Raw genomic sequence first — 20,362 nt, 5'->3', positions numbered from 1 at the left:
CCTACTTCATTCTTATCTGAAAAGATGAGTTGTCCTCATAGAGCAGTCGTACAGCTGTTCACTGCACTGAAGATGACAAAGCAGAAGAGTAATTTTATGGCCTTTTTGTACTAGATACAGACTGCCAACTCTCATATGCCATACCTGAGACTGATCTGGTCCCATCCTAAATTACTTTGCAGCAGCAGCTGTTTATAATGCAACCATCACAGCCTCTCTTCTGCTTTGCGTATTAGACTGACCAGCTGTATTTGACCTGTGAACTGATCAGACCACTTGGCACACCACTTCATGCAGACAAAGAGAGGCTGCAGTGCTGAGCATGGAGACCTGTTAATACATGCCCCAGAGAGCCCCAGTAGAAGGCTTACTTTCTTGAAATGCAGCCAAACATGACAGAAACTGTTCATGTACATGTGTGATACCTACATATATCACATACCCTCATATATAGATTCTTCTGCATTGCAAGAACAAGAATTTTGTTCTGAATTTATAATATACTGTAAAGTTTTAAAAATATGAAATTAGTTATGGAACTTTTAAATCTTTGTATCATATAAAAGTAATCCAACAGAAACTGCCCAGCAAATCTTGCCAACCTGATACGGTAACACTAATGCTGACAATCACCACACTCATTGTTTTAAAAGGTCTTTCTTAACGCCAATCAACGTATTTTTTTCTTCAGCACTTGTAAGACCTTGTGATCAGGCTCCTTGTGGACCATACCTCTCCAATACATGCTTTAAGTACGTAGGCCTCTTTGAAGCTTCCATGCATAGTTGGCATTTGTTTAGCTACACAACACCATTTAAGATAATGAATACATTCAGTTAAAACTATCTTGCCTCCAGCCACTCTAAAATTTGAATATGATTCCACATATTTCACGAGGAAAATCCTGCAATATTCCCACATTTGACAAACTACAGTGTAGCAAACTGACTAGACAAAAAAAAGAGTAACAAATGTCTGTCTTGTAAGAATATTTGATTTTTTGCAATTTTAATATCCAGCATTAAATGGCTCTCCTCCTCTTCTTAAACTCAATCACAAGTAGAGCAGCAATATAAACTCACACTGAACTGTACAAATAATTTATTCCTATCAGAATAATTACACCAATGATAAACCATGAAACGTAAACCCAGTATTTTACTGAATTGTAAAACCCAAACAATGTCCTCCCACTCAGGGTGATTTTAAATATTTTAGATACGTACTCCATAAGGACATAAAAATTACTCCAGTTAATCACTCTTAGAAAGTATACAGACAGATGGATACAGATATAAAAAGCTCCATCGCATCCCAAGTAACACAGAAATACATTTAAGAAAATCAGAATTATCTTGATCATTAGATTGTTAAGGAAAGTCTAATGAGGAAATTTGTAACTGCTGAAAACAAAATGAAGCCATCATGTCTTCAGTAATATCAGTATAATAATGACTTAAATGGATTAAATGGACCGCATTGGAAAATAGTTAACAGGTATTAAACCTGGTATGTAGGGTCCTGAATGTAGGGTCCTTGCTCTCCATCAGTTCTAAGGTGTCAATTGAAGTCTACTGTTTATGCTATTGCACAGTGTAACCACTGTATCTGCTCGAGGGCGTGAAGGCTCTACAGAGAGATCTGGACAGGCTGGATCGATGGGCCGAGGCAGCCGTATGAGGTTCAACAAGGCCAAGTGCCAGGTCCTGCACTTCAATCACAACCCCATGCAGTGCTACAGGCTTGGGGAAGAGTGCCTGGAAAAATGCCTGGCAGAAAAAGACCTGGGGGTATTGGTCAACAGCCGGCTGAATACGAGCCGGCAGTGCGCCCAGGTGGCCAAGAAGGCCAACGGCATCCTGGCTTTTATCAGAAATAGTGTGGCCAGCAGGAGCAGGGAAGTGATTGTCCCCTGTACTCAGCACTGGTGCTCGAGTACTGTGTTCAGTTTTGGGCCCCTCACTACAGGAAAGACATTGAGGTGCTGGACCGTGTCCAGAGAAGGGCAACCAAGCTGGTGCGGGGTCTGGAGCACAAGTCTTATGAGGAGCGGCTGAGGGAGCTGGGGCTGTTTAGCCTGGAGAAAAGGAGGCTGAGGGGAGACCTTATTGCTCGCTACAACTACCTGAAAGGAGGCTGTAGTGAGGTGGGTGCTGGTCTCTTCTCCCAAGTAACAAGCAATAGGACAAGAAGAAATGGCCTCAAGCTGCACCAGGGGAGGTTTAGGTTGGATATCAGGAAAAGTTTCTTTACTGAAAGGGTTGTCAGGCATTGGAACAGGCTGCCCAGAAAAGTAGTTGAGTCACCATCCCTGGACATATTAAAAAGGCGCGTAGAGAAGGCACTTCAGGACATTGTTTAGTGGGCATGGTTGATGGTTGGACTCCATGATCTTAAAGGTCTTTTCCAACCCAAACGATTCTATGATTCTATATTTGCTACATGTGGCCTGGTTCGGACACACAAATATATACATGAAAATAGTGAGTTTTAAGGCCTGACAATGCAGAATATGGGACACAACAAACTGTACTGAGGAAGTCAAAGGAGTTGCTACAAAATCATAACCTTTAGAAAAAATGAGTTCTTTAAAAGCAAAGATATTAACAAATTTGACTACGGATCAGCTGTCATCTGGATTACAAAAGGACCTAGAATTAACAGATTTGACTACTGATCAGATGTCATTATCTGCATTACAAAACAACCTAGAACCCTCTACTCAGATGAGAAAACCACTGTTCTAAACTCTACATAAACATATAAAGAGGACTACTGAAAATTTAGAACAAGTGAGAAAACATTACTGTTGGTGGTCTTCTTCCATCCTTTCTCTGGAAACATCAAGGCTAAATACGACTATTGAAAACATTCCTTATTAAGCTTTCATATATGGCAAGCTTTATTCAGACACTTGTACAGCATGTGTGTTACTCCCTTGCTCTTCTGTCCTCAGATACATCGCCCCATTTTACTCCTTCATAGCGTAACACAATCTCATACTCTTGGACAATTGCACACCCCGTGACTGCCAGCTTGTCAGAAAATCCCACTCCATGTACATGCTCCTTTCCCTCATACAATCTCTTACTTTCCTATATTAAATAGTTCATCTGTGTGAAAGAAAATCTGAGTGGACTATTTCTTTCCTTGGTTGTGGGAGATTAATTTCTTCTCAGTAATATTCTGGTCTTTCTGGCTTGAGCTCAAATAACCTGAAGTAACACTCATGTGAATAAGGATAAGGTAAGAAGGGAAAGAAAAAAAAAAAAAAAATACTTGAAGTTTTTTATAGCTGACTTTTTGTGTGAGTAGGTGTAGCTGCACCAATATAGAAAGGAGTACTCAATGTCAAGCTATAAATAGCTCCTGCTGGGAGCCTAATAGCTCTGCCTCTGCTTTCACAGAGCACAGGCAATAAACTATCACTATTACATTTTTACAATTCAGGAACAAACAGATTTAAGCAAAAAAAGGTTTCTATTTCTACAGCAAATCCAATAAAAGAAACATATTTACACCATATATAAGGCTGTGTTTATAGAGTATACTCACATTACAAATAAAAAGACCTGAAGTTGTAAAAATATAATGCTTTATTCACTTTAGAAATCTACTTCCAAGAAAATGACATGATTCAAAATATACAGATATTCATTAAGACATTTTATTTTTGAAAGAATTATTATTTATGACTTGGAGAATATTTATACTGCCCATTATGTACCTGCTACCAGCGTAAATCTAACATAAAAATCAGCTTTGCAGAAGACAGAGATAAATTCACTTGAGATTCTTTTGGAGATGAGAGTGAAGGGGGAAAAATACAATTTGCTTTTAATGAAGACACAAACCGTACCTGGCAATACATACAACAGTCCAGAAAAAAATGTTACAAACTGTATCGCAATAGTGGCAGAAGTGGTAACTGCTTTCAGTGTTTCAGAAGCCATGTTTTCACTTTAGTTGCACAGATCGCTTCTTAGTCATTGTAAAGCCGCTAAGCTGGTTTGGTTTTCTATAGTCTAGCTATTCCTATGGGATCTCAATTGCAGTACAGAATTTCTGGATACCTCTACAAGGAACTAGAAACAAGTCACATCATCCAGCACTATTGTCCTGCCAGGTAATCAGAGGCATCAGCAAGCTGTCAGCAGCAAACAATTGTAACATAGTTTCTAAATAAGATAATGGAACAGATCATGCATGATTTAAAACTAATAACTTAACAGTACTTAATTCACAGCATTTCCTTACATAAAACCCTCTACAAAAGGAATCCTTTGTGTTTATATTTAAAGATAGCAAAATCAGGCCTGTATTATGTCCAGATTTAAGGACAACTCAAGATGTACAGGTTCCAACATTAGACCCCTTGAATGTTTGTGCAATGCAGTTATACCCAACATAAAACATATAGTCTGTGAGAGGCAGAGAAGAAACCTAGCTCTGTATCTAGGTGAATACCTTAAATGACAGTATTTTTCTATTTTTGTGGCCATGCATAGTATTTATAACCTAACCAGAAGCTGTGATTCTCCAGAGAATGTGGTACACAAACACTTAATTAAACACCATCATAGCACAAAGGCACAATAGGGCCAAATGAAGAAGAGCAGAGACCCCTGGGTTACCTCTGAGTGTCCGATCTGATGCCTTAGTCCTGCGAGCAGCATGACCATGATGACACAGCACAGTAATTCTCAGATTAAGCTTTTGTAGACAAAATTCCACTGTATTAGTCACACTTTAGAACAACAAATATGAATACTGTACAAGATAGTACAGGACCTCAGTTTAGCTTTCTGGATTGGAAAACAACACAGAAACCAAGCTTACTCATGAGCACCATTTAGCCAAGAAGTAATTATATCATACTGCTCTTCCAGATTCAGAGCTGTGAGCTCAGAAGTTCAATGGCTTTCTAGACATAAACAGGCTTTACCACACAAAGCAGTTTTGACCAAGACTTTGTTACCAGCTGACTTCAAGAAAGTGCTGGTTGCTAGAAAGCTTACCTTTCTTTCTTTCAGTAACTGTTTGTAGCCACTGGCACCGAGAGACAGAAGTGTAATGAGGACATCTAAGGAAGGAGACGCAGATGCTCTTCCTGAAAAAAAAGAAAAAAGAAGAAAAAAAAAAAATCACAAAAAACCCCAAACCCAATATACAGATTAAATTGGCAAAAATAAATATTATGTGAAAGCAAGCCGAAAACCAAGCTTTCTGCAGTTATTTGGCAGGGATGAAATGGGCCCACGAGCCAGTAGTTACCTGGGTACATTTTGCTGATCTCCTGAACGAAGGACTCGTTGAAGCCAGCAATGATAGCTCCACCTACTGGAACCATAAAATTTTTGTCCAAGCTCTGCACAAAAGCATCTATCCTGCCTACCCGAGCACCCTTTATCAAAAAGAAACAACAACAAAAAAATAATCCACAGCATACGTTAGAAAAAAGGAAACAAGCGATAGCATGATAATTACACAGCAATGTAATGGAAATAAATATAATTGAAACTCTCTCCAATATTGCATTTGTGATGAAAAAATTGTACTACTACCTTTTCTTAGCACTGCTCACTGTTACTACCATTATCTGCTTACATAGTACCTTACAAATTCCTATTTTGCTATTATTTAAAATATTGATCTTAGCTCCTGAGAGTCTAAGTGTAGCTTATTTTCAACAACAACCAAAAAGAAAACCTTTGTAATTTAATGGGAATTATACAGTTAAAACTGTATGACCCAAAACATTTCACAGATTCTCAGAGTAGAAGGCTACAGTTTAATGCTTCATTAGAAAATAAGCTGCTTTTTCTTGATACATGTATAAATTTGCATTAAAACAAGAGGGCTGTGACAGCACTCCTTATAAGGCTGCTTGCCTTATAACTTCCTATGGCAGATTTGCCCACTTGCCAGAAAACAAAACATCCTTATATCTAACCACTCAGATATTCTTAAAGGAAGAAATGTAGATTCTGCAGTACTTCTTCAATTTGAGTAAGATGCTACTGTGAACTGTACAATTAAAGTATGTAGCATAACAGAACCTGACAGGTATATTAAAGGACATACATATTAAAGTATATTCAAATACATACATATTAAAAGTACTGCAAACTAAAACCAAGAAATAGAAACAGAGTTAATACCTATGGCAAAAAGGAGTGAAAAAAGCAGATCCAACTAAACCACAGTTATTATTTCTATGTTTTAATAGCTTAGTGCATGGGAAATAGGAAGAAGCACTCCGAGTTTGTCAGCTTTTTGATGGCAAGATGAATGCCAGCAGCTATCATTTGATTTAATTGACAGGAAACCATCAGAGGAAAAGCATGACAAATGAAATGGTCTCAAAAGCTCTTTCCCATGATACTCTTGCAAGTTCTGTTCACACTGTGCTCAGCATGTACATACTTCTAAGTATTCATTAATAACTACTTCCTTACAAACAGTACATTTTCTATTGCAGGAAATAAATTTTTGTAAATAAATGTAAAACAAATCAGAGCTCAAATATATACATTTGCATAACCGAAGAACAAACAACCAACCCCCTCAAACAACATATCAAGAAGCCAAGAAGAAACACAGAAACCAACACAATAACAGTTCTATTTGCAGCTTTATAGTCTGAAGAGATTATCATTAGATACATTTCATGTAGTAAAAATCAGCAATTCCACAGCCCCCTTCATGTTAGAATTTCACTAAACTTGTGCAAGTTAAATACAGTAAACATATACCAAGCACATTACAAATAAAGCATATTCCATTTTCTATTTCACATATCACTTCAAGTTTTGTCAAAATCCTTCAGTCTCTCAAGATTTAGAAATGCCAACATGACATTACTGTCATAATTATGTATCAAGTCAGTCTGTGCCCAGTTAATAACATAATGTCTTCTTAATTATAAAAAAAAAAAAAAAAAGAAAAGAAAAAGAAAAAAGACTGACATATTTTAAATTCATGACAGTTCAGGATCCCCTGAATCCTGTTAAAAAAATAGCCACCTATTCTTTTGACATGGGCAACTGAGAGAAAAGAGAAATATTGAAGAAACAGTGCACATACATTGCAACGAGCAAAAATGCAAGAATTCTAGGTTTCTTGGCTGATCTTAGATATTAAGCAACCCCTTCTTCAAACTAAACGGCAACAGAAATTAAACTTTTTCAAACATAACATTGAACTTAACCCAGTTTCCTCAGCCGTTCTCTGTACCAACAGTATTTTAGCAGTGACAGCATCTATAAAGTGTTGCTGTAGAATCCTGTACCTTCAATTGAAAATCTGTAACTCACATTCTGTTGAAGGCCTAATCCCTATTCAAGTATGACCCATTATTTTATTTTTAATCAACAAGTCCAGGAAATATTTTAAGAAAGCTTATTAAGGACATTTTTCCATTATGGAAGACACTTGAACATAAACAAAACCTAAATAAATTTGGGGTTATTACATAAAAAGAATGCAACAGAAATAACAAATATTATTTTTAAGTTCTATTTCCCTCTGTTCTGCTTTCTTAGAAAATTGTTCAAATATCGGACATGCAAGGGATTAGTCTCAAAGCTGTGAAACATCCGACAAAATTTGCTAGTGTTGTCTACAATCAGAGATTTACTTACACTTGTTAAAAAAATTATTATTGGAAATACACAGCTCCTACCTGCTGGATAAGATGCATACATTTTGAAGATTGAACTCCATATGCATTGTTGACAATATGGGGAATGTCATAATTAGCACAAATCACAGCCAGTTCCTCCAGCCTATGAGCATAAAATTGTAATTTAGAGAAGCATTGATAACTGTAACTAATGTTACAAATCAGACCATTAAAAGACTGAAAGGTCTACAAAGAAGTCAGAATGAGAAAAGAAACTTTTTTGATTAGTGCCTCAAGGCAGCACTTGTCATCTTGAGCTATAAAGGTTAAGAAGAAAATTCTGTTAGCTTTTACATACACTACAAATTGTTGACCTGGGCTAAAATATTTCATGCTTCACTGAAAAGTTTTGTCCGTAAACCAGTAAATAGATCCCAAATCATTCTGCTTCAGATATAAGCATTTTTTAATACTACTTTAATGATAACTAACAGAGCTTTAGCTATTCATACTTTTTTTTTCCTTTTCTTCTAATATTCAACCTGAAAATAGCCTAATGGAAGTTTCAAGATGTGTCTTGGGAATCAAAAGTATCATATAACAGGAAGTTTGTACATGCTTCTGTTTATTTCAAAGAACTAATATTTCAACCCTTTGGCTGAAATCTCACTTGCATATTTCAGATAAACTGATTAGCAGAAAAGATATTCTTCAAAGGAATGGAAAGTCCTAAAATATCTGAATGTGGAGATGAACGAATTAAAACTTTGTTCAACTGTTTACTCAGAAATAAAGACAACTCTTTACTTGCCTTTAGAAACCCCTGAAATCACAGTAAGCTTAGCCTGGATTGATTTCTCAGTCAAACTAGGATTTATGTGGGTACATAGGTCATTTTGGGTAAGGGCTTTCAGCATTTTAAACACATGTACTTAGTACCCTTTTTCGAAGCACTCCAATCATACTCTATTTTTTAAAAAAACCCTCTTGATCTTCCCCAAACTTGTAAATATATTTTAGAAATAAATCTATTTGAAAAAATAAGATAATATATAATAATTTAAAGTGATGATAAAGGTAATATTATAAAAAAAAAAATCAGGAAACTCTAAACCTCCAATGCATTTTTACTCTATCTCCTTCTGTACAGCCTCTCACTGTAATTTACTGACATTCATATAAAATGTGACAGAGTATGAAAACATTTTCCAAGAGGTGATATTCCTTTGCATTCTATTTCTATTACATTGCCCAGTGTAATTTTGCAATGCAAAATTCAGCTGCAAACCTCAGATTAAATTTCCTGAACCTCAATCCTTAGGAAAACATCATCATCACTGTACTATCCCTAAAGAAATTACAAGTTATTTAATGATTAGCAAACACCAGTAGTATAATGTATGTATTGATCTTCTACATTCAAGATATTTGTCAGGAGCTGCATGTCCAATAATTTTTCACATTTATCAACATCCCAAATCCAGAACTACGTAACATTAACAGAATACTTTGGAAACATAACACTACACAGGAAAAAGTTTTTGCCTTCTGATCTGCTCATCTTTACCAGACTCATTCCTCACCTTCAACAGACTCAAAGAAAAACAGTTCTCCTCTCACAGGCTTCTTTTCAAGTGCAGGTTGAGAATTTCACCAAACTGGAAACATAGAGGGTGTACTGCTATGTATGTTTGTCTTTCTCACCTCCTGAGACTTAAAGGAGCAATACAATAGCTTCTACAAGTACTGAAAACAGAAAAGTCTCTTTATTTTGCCTGAAAATATTCTACTGAACAATCAGGTCCATATTACAATACAGGATGAGAGTGCTACAGTTTGAAAAGAACATGTGATTATGCAAGGGAAGCAAACAATTATGCACAGCACTTGTCTGCTTCCAAGCCTTAAAATGAACCACTAGAAGTGCTGCTAGTCATATCGGAAAAATAAAGCATTCATGTAAGTTTGGCTACTACTCGAATTCTTAAAAGTTACAAATAGGACTTACAAAAATATTTTCCAATTTATTCTTTCTTTCTCTCCTGTTTGTGAAAGTTCATAAAAAGAAAGCTTTGCTCTTTCTTCTAATATTAATGAAAGTAACAAGATACAGAGTTCTGCTAAGTACATTAACTAAAAAAGACACTTTTTTTTTTTCCTTTAGTTCTCTTTTAAATACAATAGTTTTAGACACAACTCACAGCAACAGCAGGTAAAAGGCTGTCTGAACTGATGTCTTTCCAAGGAAGGGGGTTTATACACTAGTGAATTATTCCCATAAAGTTAAATAATACTTCAAAGGAAAGCTATAGGTACACAGGCATAAAAAAATCTTACCCTGACCTTTTAATGATCCTAAGCCACTTAAAATTTTAAAACACCACCACCACAACTACACAAAGCCTTACAAATGCAAGATATTTAAAAATAGACTTTTAAAATGGTACACTCCAGAAATGCTGTAAGGGATCTTCCTTCCTGCAGGAAGATGGATCTTACGGCCTTCAACAGTTGACAGTACCCTTTAAATAGAAAGTGCGTTCAAATCCTCCTGTATCTGTGGTATATCATAACACAGTGCCACTACCTAATAATTCATCTCTTAGTTGCAGAGGACAAAACAATTGCATGTCAAAAAGAGGAAGCAGATAAGGAAAAGATTCATTTACCCAAGCTATAAAATAGACCATTCAATTCTGATAGCTGTGATTTAAGTTAGCCAATAAATCTGCAAGTCAACTTCAAGCAATGTTCATAGTATTCTGACAGAATTATATGGTTTTAACTTCCCTCTAGCAAGTGGGTTAACCCATGATAAATACTGGGGTTTTTTAAAGGTAGGAAAACAGTGAAACATATCTTTACTTGCTATGTTTCAGAGTCAATAATGTTTCTTTCCTACATTTGCAAATATTCAGCTAAATTTTCCAGATAACAAAGTAATAAACAAAAAAGCACGCACTGCAGAGGAACTCTAAACATAAGTCTTTTCAATTTTGTTATAAATTAAAAACAGTTGAAGTGGAATAGCTGAGACACTACGTTCAAAACCACGTTAAAAAAAGACATCTTATTAATATCACATCCTTCAGTGTACTACATAAAGGCCCATAAAAATATACCTGTTCAATTGTAAAACCTAAGGATTTTGCTTCTTGATACTTATTTTTGTAAGCAATAGAGAAAGCAGTTTTGCAAGTAACAACGGTGCTCATTTTGAACAAATGACTCAATATACCAAGTACTTTAGGCACCTCTACTCCAACATGTCATTTTCAGATTGAGAAGTTTTTCAAGTATTTCATAACCAAGCTACACATTGAAATAATGTCTCAGATGCTCTATTTCCCATCCATAACTGTAATGTTCATCTCAGCTTCAGCTAGTGCTTGAATGACATCTTCGTAGCAACTATGGAAGTTATGTACACGGACACATAGTATCAGGAAAGAATGAAATGTATTTTAAGTTTCTTTTAATGATGATTTAACAGCTGGAAATTATAAGAAGTAGTACCATGCAATCAGGCAGCAAATGTTCAAACCAAGATAAGTTACAGCAGGGGAAATCATATGTTATATAGCACATCTGCCCTAGATACTTCCAAGAGTTTTCTTATATCAGTATATCTTAGCTAGCCCTATAAACATCAATATAATACAGAAAAGAGTACCTCAAGCAAAGATTTTAAAATTAGCTGTAGGGCTTTTTTTTTTTTTTTAAACTGTATTAACAGCCTAGGAAAATTCAGAATTGGCTAGAGAAGAGTAGAAAAGGCAACAGTAATATTAAAATGTGGCATTAGCTATGGAACTACATTTCCCAGACTACGTTTCTATGAAAGTCTACTACTACTACTTTGGTGAAATCATAAGAAAACCACTGCCAAAATGGCATTCATTTCACGATGAGAGATCATCATTAACCTCAGTTATATGACAGAAGGAAAACCACCTGCATTATTCTCACTTTTTAAATAGACTTTTCTGAAAGTACAACATTGTTTCCACCTGCCATTTTCCTTAAGCAAGGGGATTAAGGTATCTCTACTAATTGTTGGCAGTAATTAAGCAATTTAGGAAGATGGACATTCAAAACATGGAAGTTTTGTTTGTTTGTTTTACAGTAACAAATAACACACTTCTTAAAGGATGACTTACCTATCAGGTACCCTTGGAGCAAAGCAAGACGTTGTAGAATGCACACAAAGAATATTTTCAGCTCCAAGAGACTTGATCTTAGCCTCCACTGCTTCAATGTCTGTCCGTAGCTCATCGCCTTCTAACACATTTTCTATCACCACTGGCTCAAAACCTGACCAAAAAAAGCAAGACCTGAATGTATATCATCAAATCTCTGACTAATTGTAGGGTTTTAGTTCCAGTATACATCTGAAAAATCTTCTTGCTTCTGTTGTTTCAACAGATTCTTTCAGACTTGGATTAAGAACACAGATACATAAGCTGTTTTATTGTCCAATGTCCATATAGCTAAAAACTACAATAATATTCTTGTTAAATACTGGACTCCAGGCAAAAGCTTACCTTACATTCTTACCATGCAACAGCAACTGGTTTGAAGATTGTTTTAAAAACGTAATAATTTCTTTCCTTCCAATTAAAAAAAATAATGTTTGAGTGGCATTCTTGTAAAACAGTAGCATACTAAAACGGCGTCTCTAAAAAAGGATGCCGTTAGATGTAGCAATGCTATAATGATCATTATGAATTGGCTTTCATCATAAGCCTCTGCCTTATTCAATTCATAAACTTCCAAATTACTTCTTAAAAGATAAAAATGTCCACATTTGACCTCACTTTGAAAGTGAACTGTGTCACATCAATATCCAAGCTATTTCCCTAGTATATTTTTTTTTAAAGTTTCCAGTTTAAGTTTGTATTTAAGATGTACAACAGCAGAACCTTGTAAGGTTGTTTCTCAAGGACACATATGAGAAACATTTGAAAAAAGGCATCTATCCCCTTCCTCTAAATGCTGGAATGTTTCTAGTTTTGGAATGGGCTGCTCAGGAGGAATGTTGAAAAAACAGAGAGGGTGCATCAGAGTGCTACCAAGATGGGTGTGGTACAGTGCACACAGCTTAGAAAGGAAGGCTGTTAAGAGCTAGACTTTTTCAAGTCTGAAGAGGCTAGAGGAGAACATCCAATAACAGCCCCCAACCATCTGAAAGGGAATTACAAAGACAAGAGAGCCAAAGATTCAAAATAAACAGCAAGAAACCCCCTTTTTTTTTTCATTCAGAGGATAGCACAGCACTGGAACTGCCATCCAGACAGGTTGTGCAATCTCCATCCTCAAAGATTTTCAAGATTCCGATAGACAAAGGCATGGCTAGCCCTTAAAGAGTTTTCTTTCTTAAAGAGGGAAGCCTGTCATGCTAGTTGCTCAAATTTCTAGGTCATAAATAAATCAATCAGAAAGGTTTTGTTTACAGAATAAAACACTGGAAACCATATATTCCCTTCCCCAAACAGGTGTGACATGGCAGCAACATCATGCCAGCTGAAGAGGCTATTACTTTCTTAAAAACGGAGATGTTCAGGTTACTGAATGAATGTAAAGGAGAAGAGGGCAGCAGAAAGTGAAAGGGTGATTCCCAAAGCAGTGTAACATGGCAACAGCTATGTGAATTTTTCTTTCATGGCTCAACACCATGCCTTAACACTGACTAAGTAAGGCTCAAACTCTACAGAAGAACTCAGACTAGAATGATTTATTGACATCATTAGCTCTAATCTGGTTTTCAATTAGTGATCTAGAAGACAGAGATTACATTTAATAGATAGTTGTTAGATACCTGATACCTGCTTCTCACTTATTTTTAGTTTATAATTCTTTTAATTAATTTTGTGATAGCTGTCTTTACTAGTCAAAAAATTAATAGATCAATTATATATACTCACAACTATCTCCACTACAAACATAATTTTCTTAGCTTGATGTTCTAAACTGAGCATAATACTCCAAAACCACTCCCACTTTTCTCATATACATATTCTATTTGTTCTCATCTGATTCCTTTTAAACACCTCTGCATCTTACCTGGACAGAATCCCATCCCTTAGTCATTTTTATGTAGTGATTCTTTTATGCAAAATATAAATGTGTCCTAGGAACTAGGACCAGAATCTATGCCACCACCTGCAGGTATGTGCACTGAGCTGGAAAATTATGGTCTCCCTCACTTGCCGTTTCCTTGATCCCATGCATCTGTCTGCAAGAGGGGACAGATTCAGTGCAGGGATAGACTTCTACCCTTAGCTTACTTATAGACTGATAAACAAGGAACTCCATTTGAGAGAAATTAAGGTTTGAACTAAGAAAGACACCAAACTCACTTCCTGAGTGACACTGCAAGATTAAAAACAAATAGGGCAGCAAACACTTCCCATGTTCTAAAAGAAAACAATGTGCAAATCAGACAGCTTGTCACCTTCTGATCACAATTCCTAGGACACATATGCTTTTGCATAAATCTAAGAGAGAGATTTGAACCGTAAGCCTTGGTTTTACATAATTCTCAGGACAGCAAATTAGGCATCTAACTCTGAGAGCTAACTGTAACTTCCTTAGCATTGTGTTCTCTATTGACTACTTTAGACACCTCTGTACCTCAGCATACACCTACATTTTACAAGGCATTAGGAAGATAACTCATACATGTGATTGCATGTTAGAAATCAGGAGTGTAGAAATAAAGCAGTTGGAACTACTATGTATTATGCCTTTTCTGTATCTGACTGCAAACATATGAGTTGATCACTCTGCTAGATGAAGTTTTATATCTGTTAGAATAACACACCGCATAGTCAGTCAGTTCCTTCTTACCTGCAGTTATCATTGACTTAAAGCAAGATTTCTGGTCTATACGTGGCCAGATAATGTATTTTGCCTTTGGTCTCTTGTGCCGCAATGTTAAAAAACACAGAGTTAGACTCATGCCAGTTGCCATAGGAACCACAAAGCAATTGGTCACTGTCCGGACACCTGCCCATAAAAAGCAAGTCAGAAATTGACATGAAGAACCCATGACATGCCCCCACAAACGAGAGGTATTTTCAGATTTACACCTACCAGCCAACTTTATAATATCCAGAACTACTGAATTAGTAAGTTTGTTCAAAAGGCTAGACCCTGCAGCTTTAGGCTGGACTGCAGAAATATCACCTGACCTTCCAATTCCATGGATCAACCTAAACAAAAAAGGTTGAAAACATATATCAAGGTTTTTCACATCCCAAAGCAATAATTCTTGCTGACTGAAAAGAACTTAATTTGATAAACAACTGTGGAAAATGCTATATCCAATGCAACATCAATATCTGCCATAATGAGTTCCATTGTAACAAACTACGTGTATTTGTATGATTTTTTAAAAAAACTTTTTTAACAGTAGATCAACAATGTCCCAGTATGCAAGTAAAGACTTTGAGAACACCTATAGCAGCAACATCTTTAGCATCTGGCAGGCTTCCTTTTAGGCGCGCCTCAGCACTTCTTGATGTCTGTTGGATTAGCATTATAAATGCTGACGTGTTCAGACACAGAGTTCCGAGGAAAACAAAAATCAGTTACCTATAGCGTAGCATACCACAGGCATAGTGGTATTATACAGAAACTCCCCTTGACAAATGCTTCACCTCCATTGGGCAAAGAAATAATATATACTGTGAAAAAATGTTCTGAAAGACAGTTAGGTTAACGTATCACTTTGACAATCTTTTTCTACATCTTCACTTCATCTACCTCATTCTACTATTCAATATTACGTATCATGCAATACCATCTCTCTCTGCATTCTGTTTATAAATTATGTTTATAAACTGCATTTATAAATGTTGGATATTATTTAGCACCTTTCAGGAGTGCAGGATTCTGAAATCGTTCATAAAACATAAGCTTACAGAACTAACTTTACCCATGGCTGAAATGGAGCAGCTGCTCAAGTAAGGTAGTAACAATACACATCTATTTATGGCTTTAATTCTGGTTTTGTCTTGGGAATAGAGTAAAATGTAGTCTGATGAGTGTATGGAATTTGGAACTTCTTGGAGCATAGTTTTACAGCTTCCCCCCCCCCCCCCCCCTTTCAAGCTATAGGTTGAAATCAACAATAGCTTGATAATTAATTGAAACTTGCACATAATCCTCACTCCATCAAAAATATTTTCTTCCCTTGTTCCTGCTGCTATGTTCTTAATAGCTTTCTCATGTTACTACTTTCTTTTCTGCACACACGTAATCCTTCCTAAGGAGCAATCCTCCCTAAGACTGGCTTTAGAATTTATTAAGCTGAAAGAAAAGACAGCTTGAGAACCACCTCCTGCTACCTCCACCACTCCCAAAGTTACCTGTAAAACTTACTGCAAAAATAAGTGGTGTGAAGGATGCCTCTAAGCTTTTCCTTGCTATTGCCGACACTAACAGTAGCTAAGTGCCAGCCCAGGCTCTCTCTGGCCAGAAGCTGGGCATGCTTTGTCCAGCATTGTCAGAATACAGTACTTCCTCAGATATTCTCCCCAGTGTGACCCTCTACCTCCCTCACCGCACATATCCTAGACTAGAGAGCAGTACAGAAAACAACAACAAAAAAAGCCAAACTGATATATTACTGGCTTTGTTCATTAATTTTTCATGGTACTGTAGGGCTTATGAAAGCCATTAAGTCTAAGTAATTCAACTTCCATATGGTAAAGCTTACTGAACTTCTGGTCTCTAACATGTTTTTGTGTTAATCTTTCAAGGAGAAACATTCCAAGAAATTTCACTTTGTTTCATTCCTTTTAGATAAAACATCACAGTAAGATACTCAGCACAGAACTCTATGCAAAAAAAAAAAAAGTATATTCATGAAGAAATTAATACAGAGCCTCCAGAAATATAGCATCCAACATACCCATCAAGTGTCAGAAGGGCTACAAGCTTTTAAAAGCTTTTCTTGTCTTTACAGATCTCCTTACTTCATATAAAATCTATTACAGATGGACTGGGTTTTCATGTGCATTATCAACTAATTACATTATAAAGATATTAATTAATATAATAAAATACAAATAGCTGTTCACTAGGAACATTCGATACTTTACAACTACAATATGCAGTAGTTTTTAACAATATGCAGATGAAAAAGATGTGCAGTATTAAAAAAGGCAAGTAATGCAGAGATTATTTTAAAATGGGAAGATCTCTACTTCCCTTGCATGCAGTTAACTCAACATCTTAAGCTTCTACGAGTTCAGCATACAGGACATAACCCCGACAAAACATTTTTGTTTCATTCAAGACTTTCCAATGAGTTATTAATGAAAATTCAATACAGAAAGTTGTATCAATTCAATAGCACATTATGTTGTTTTTTTCAAATGCTGTCAAGGTCTCAGATAACAAAACACAATAAGATATGCTATTTGAAAGCTTTAGGAATAAATTTGAGTAATTAAAATTGCCAATAATTTGTACCTGTAATGCCTTCGGGCAACAAGTCCTGATGCCACTCTTCCTTCTCTCTCACCCACACCACAGTTGCCCAGAAAGTTATTGCTATCCATTATAGCAAGTTCATGAAGAAAGAGCTCAATGGTGCTTTCATCCCATCCATCTTCAGGACATTTTCCCTTAATAATAATAATATAAAGGTAAATATGAAAATTGGAAATTAAAAATGAACAAAACTTTATGCAACTTGTTTGATTAATGTTACCCTTCTTTCCCACTCTTAACAGCAGTTTGTATTTTCGTTATGCTGTTTTATATGATCTAATGTTATGAACCTGCATTGAGAGAAAAGTTAAATAAAGATTTTTCCATATATTAAGTGCAATTACATTAGCATATCCTGATATTAAAATAGTCAGGATATTTTTCACTTTCAAGTATTCTTTGAGGCACACGCAAAACTACTGCAGCACATACACGTTAATTACTCCCTAGAAGACTATAGGTTATTCAATGTATTCTCTAGACAAGAATCTACTACTACAGGAATTCAACAGAGAAAACTGGATGAAAGGGAGAAAAGTGTGTATTATAGAACCAAAAACATTAATTGTGTGCAGAAGGGAAAGAGTTTCACTTGTAACACATTTTCCTATCTGCATATTTTCCTTTCTAGTTATTATCTAACAGGTAAGGAAACCACTTACAGAATATAATGTGTCCAAACCTTCAACCAGAGACATGCCCTTTCTTATGCTCTTTACTGCATTAAGAACTACACTCATCTTTCCAAACTGCAGAAAAGATCCTCAGAGGAAAGGAACCCATGAAGCATTACTACAGCAGCTCAGCAGTTCAGAGGCTTTTTTTTTTTACACGTCCCAGTAACAGTAAAATTCATTCAGTAAAACTAATTCACTTCTGAAGCGTGGTATGAAAGTTAAGTTTGAAACAGGGGATGATGTGACTAAGGATGTTCAAGAACTGAAGCACCCGAGAATCCACCCATACTGATTTCTGTACACTGGAGACAAAGAAATGGATCGTCTTGGCACCTTACAACTATCATTTTTTACCTCATGTAATACGTTAGTATCCTATTGTTTTTAAAAAAAGTTTCTTTAACAGTTTGCTGAGCCCTTCTCAGCAAACGCACGACCTCAGGCAATCTGGTTTGTTGGGGTTTTTTTCCCCTCCCAAGCGCGACCTCTGACGTTGGGGCTCCGTAAGGTCTCTGCCCCGACGGCAGAGCGAGCCGAGCTCTCTCTCCCCGGCCACCTCGCCCGGGCCGAGCTCTCCCCGGCCACCTCGCCCGGGCCGTGCCCCTGCCCACCGGCAGGGTGGCTGCCACAGGGCCGCGACACCGCTGGGGGAGCTCCAGGGGCAGAACGGCCCGGGTGACCGCCGGGCCCGGCGGGCCTGCGTGCTCCCGGGGCTGTGCGGGGACGCTCCGGCCGGGGCCGACTGCCCCGCGGCGGGCGGCTCCGTGCTGCCTTCCCCGACCGCAAGGCCGCGGTGCCGGGCGGGGGGCGGCCCCGGTTACCTGCTCCAGCAGGGCCCGCAGGCGCAGCTCGTGCGCGCGGCGGCCCTGCGCCCCCTGGCGCACGTAGGCCGCCGTCACCAGCCGCTCGCTGGAGCCGAAGTTCTCCGCGTTCATGGCCCCCAGGATCGGGCGGCGGGGCGGCCCCGGGCGGCTCACCGGCGGCACCGGCTCCTGCCACCGCTCCCCCTCAACGCCGGCGCGGCGCTACCTGCGGGACCCGGCCGGTTCCCGCCGGAGAGGGACGAGGGGTGGTGTTACGCAGGCGCCGCCGACGGAGCGCCGGGGCCCCTCCCCTCCCCTTCCCTCCCCTCACGGAGGCTGACCCGCGTCAGCCCCGCCGCCGGCTGCCGTGCCGAGGGCGGCCCCCTGCGGGGCGGCCTCCGGCCGGTGCAGGCCACGGGAGGCCTCGGCCTCTGGGCGGAGCTCTGGACCGCCCCCTGCTAGAGGTACAGAGGCCGCACGAGGCGGCGGCGGCCTTGGCCCGGAGCCGCCGTGCGGGGAGGCTCCCTTTTCCGCGCGGGCTCGGGGTGGGCCCGCCACAGGCAGCGCGGGCTCCCGCAGCCGGCGGCGTCCCTCCCTGAGGGGGCAGCGGGGGAAGCCCACCAGAAACTAGACTTCTGGGCTGTGAAGAACCCGTTGGTGAGGGGTGTGTGTGTGTCCCCAGCCCAAGTTCAGTATTAGACTGTTGAGAACAGCAGCGTACCTTCCCTTAAGGTTCCTGTCGGGCTACGAGCCTTTTCTGCTCCTCACAACGCTTCCGTGAGCAAAGGCGGTAGCGTGACTGTCCGCAGCAAATAACGCCAGTCTGCTCCCCTGGTGCAGCTGCAGCCCGGCCTACCTGCCCAGGCTGCGGGGGCGACGCAAAAATTGCATTACAGGGAGAAGGACATGCAACTAGGAGAGAGCTAATTTGCTTTCTTTCTTTAAGTTGCTTGGGAAAAGACAGTTACGCCAGCAGGAAATCTGGGACAGGCGTTGCACCTTTGCTAGGAACTGCCAGCAAGGCCTCAGTGGGTGGAAGCTGATCCTGGGCCCAGGGGCTCCTCGGGGCACTGGAGCGGCCGTCCGCCTCTGCCGTCCTTAGCACTGGGGCAGCCATGGGGGCTGGCAGATTGCCATTTGCCTTCCTGTTTTAGGAACCAGTAGCAAGCGAGAGTGCAAAAACTGAAGAGGTGTGTTAAGTACACAGTGTGTTTGCTCTAATGTTTTGTTTTAACCAGCCTGTACCTGGACAACTCAATTTGTTTATGTAGTCTTACCTGATCCTTCTGTTTTACAGATTTAAGCTCAGGAGGCTAATTAACATGTGAAAAGGACATAGCGACCATCCTGCTTCTGTAGGTTTATTTAGCCTGATTAGGATCTTTCAGGCGTTCTGACAGAGTGGTCTTACACACCTGCTTGGCTTGTTGGCTCAGGCTGTAATTAACACAATTTCTTAGTCCTGTTGAACATAAAGGCTTTGCAAGTTGAATTGTCCCACTTAGTCCCCGTAGTCATCCTGCATCTAGATTGTTACCATGTGTCGTGTTGCTGTTAATTTGGAAATAGCGAGCAGCTCTTCATCTTGTTCTTTATTTTAAAATATCACAAGAGGGCGCTCACCTAAAGCTAAAAAGTGCACGATTGTCCATGTATTGCCTTTTTTCTTTTGGTCTGTTTTTCCCACTCTAAGGTTTCGACATTGGATATACATGCTCGGATATATATCATAAACAGATGAGAAAGTGTGCTCTGTG

General features: G+C 38.8%; 1 protein-coding gene across 1 annotated transcript in view; it reads right to left on the bottom strand.

Annotated features, from left to right (window-relative positions):
- Positions 1-18,897, bottom strand: part of SEPSECS (Sep (O-phosphoserine) tRNA:Sec (selenocysteine) tRNA synthase) — a 29,121-nt gene extending 10,224 nt beyond the window's left edge. The window contains exons 1-8 of the mRNA XM_049795483.1: positions 18,624-18,897; positions 17,105-17,259; positions 14,720-14,838; positions 14,474-14,632; positions 11,785-11,938; positions 7,685-7,787; positions 5,275-5,404; positions 5,019-5,110 (exon numbers count right to left, since the gene is read on the bottom strand). Coding sequence (XP_049651440.1) covers positions 5,019-5,110; positions 5,275-5,404; positions 7,685-7,787; positions 11,785-11,938; positions 14,474-14,632; positions 14,720-14,838; positions 17,105-17,259; positions 18,624-18,737 — 1,026 coding nt within the window. The 5' untranslated portion in view covers positions 18,738-18,897. The remainder of the gene's footprint in view (positions 1-5,018; positions 5,111-5,274; positions 5,405-7,684; positions 7,788-11,784; positions 11,939-14,473; positions 14,633-14,719; positions 14,839-17,104; positions 17,260-18,623) is intronic.
- Between the last annotated feature and the right edge of the window lie 1,465 nt (positions 18,898-20,362).

The sequence above is a fragment of the Accipiter gentilis genome, chromosome 3, assembly GCF_929443795.1.
Source record: "Accipiter gentilis chromosome 3, bAccGen1.1, whole genome shotgun sequence".
NCBI lineage: Eukaryota > Metazoa > Chordata > Aves > Accipitriformes > Accipitridae > Astur > Astur gentilis.
Note: the sequence above shows the minus strand (reverse complement) of the source record. Positions and strands in the feature narration are given on the sequence as shown.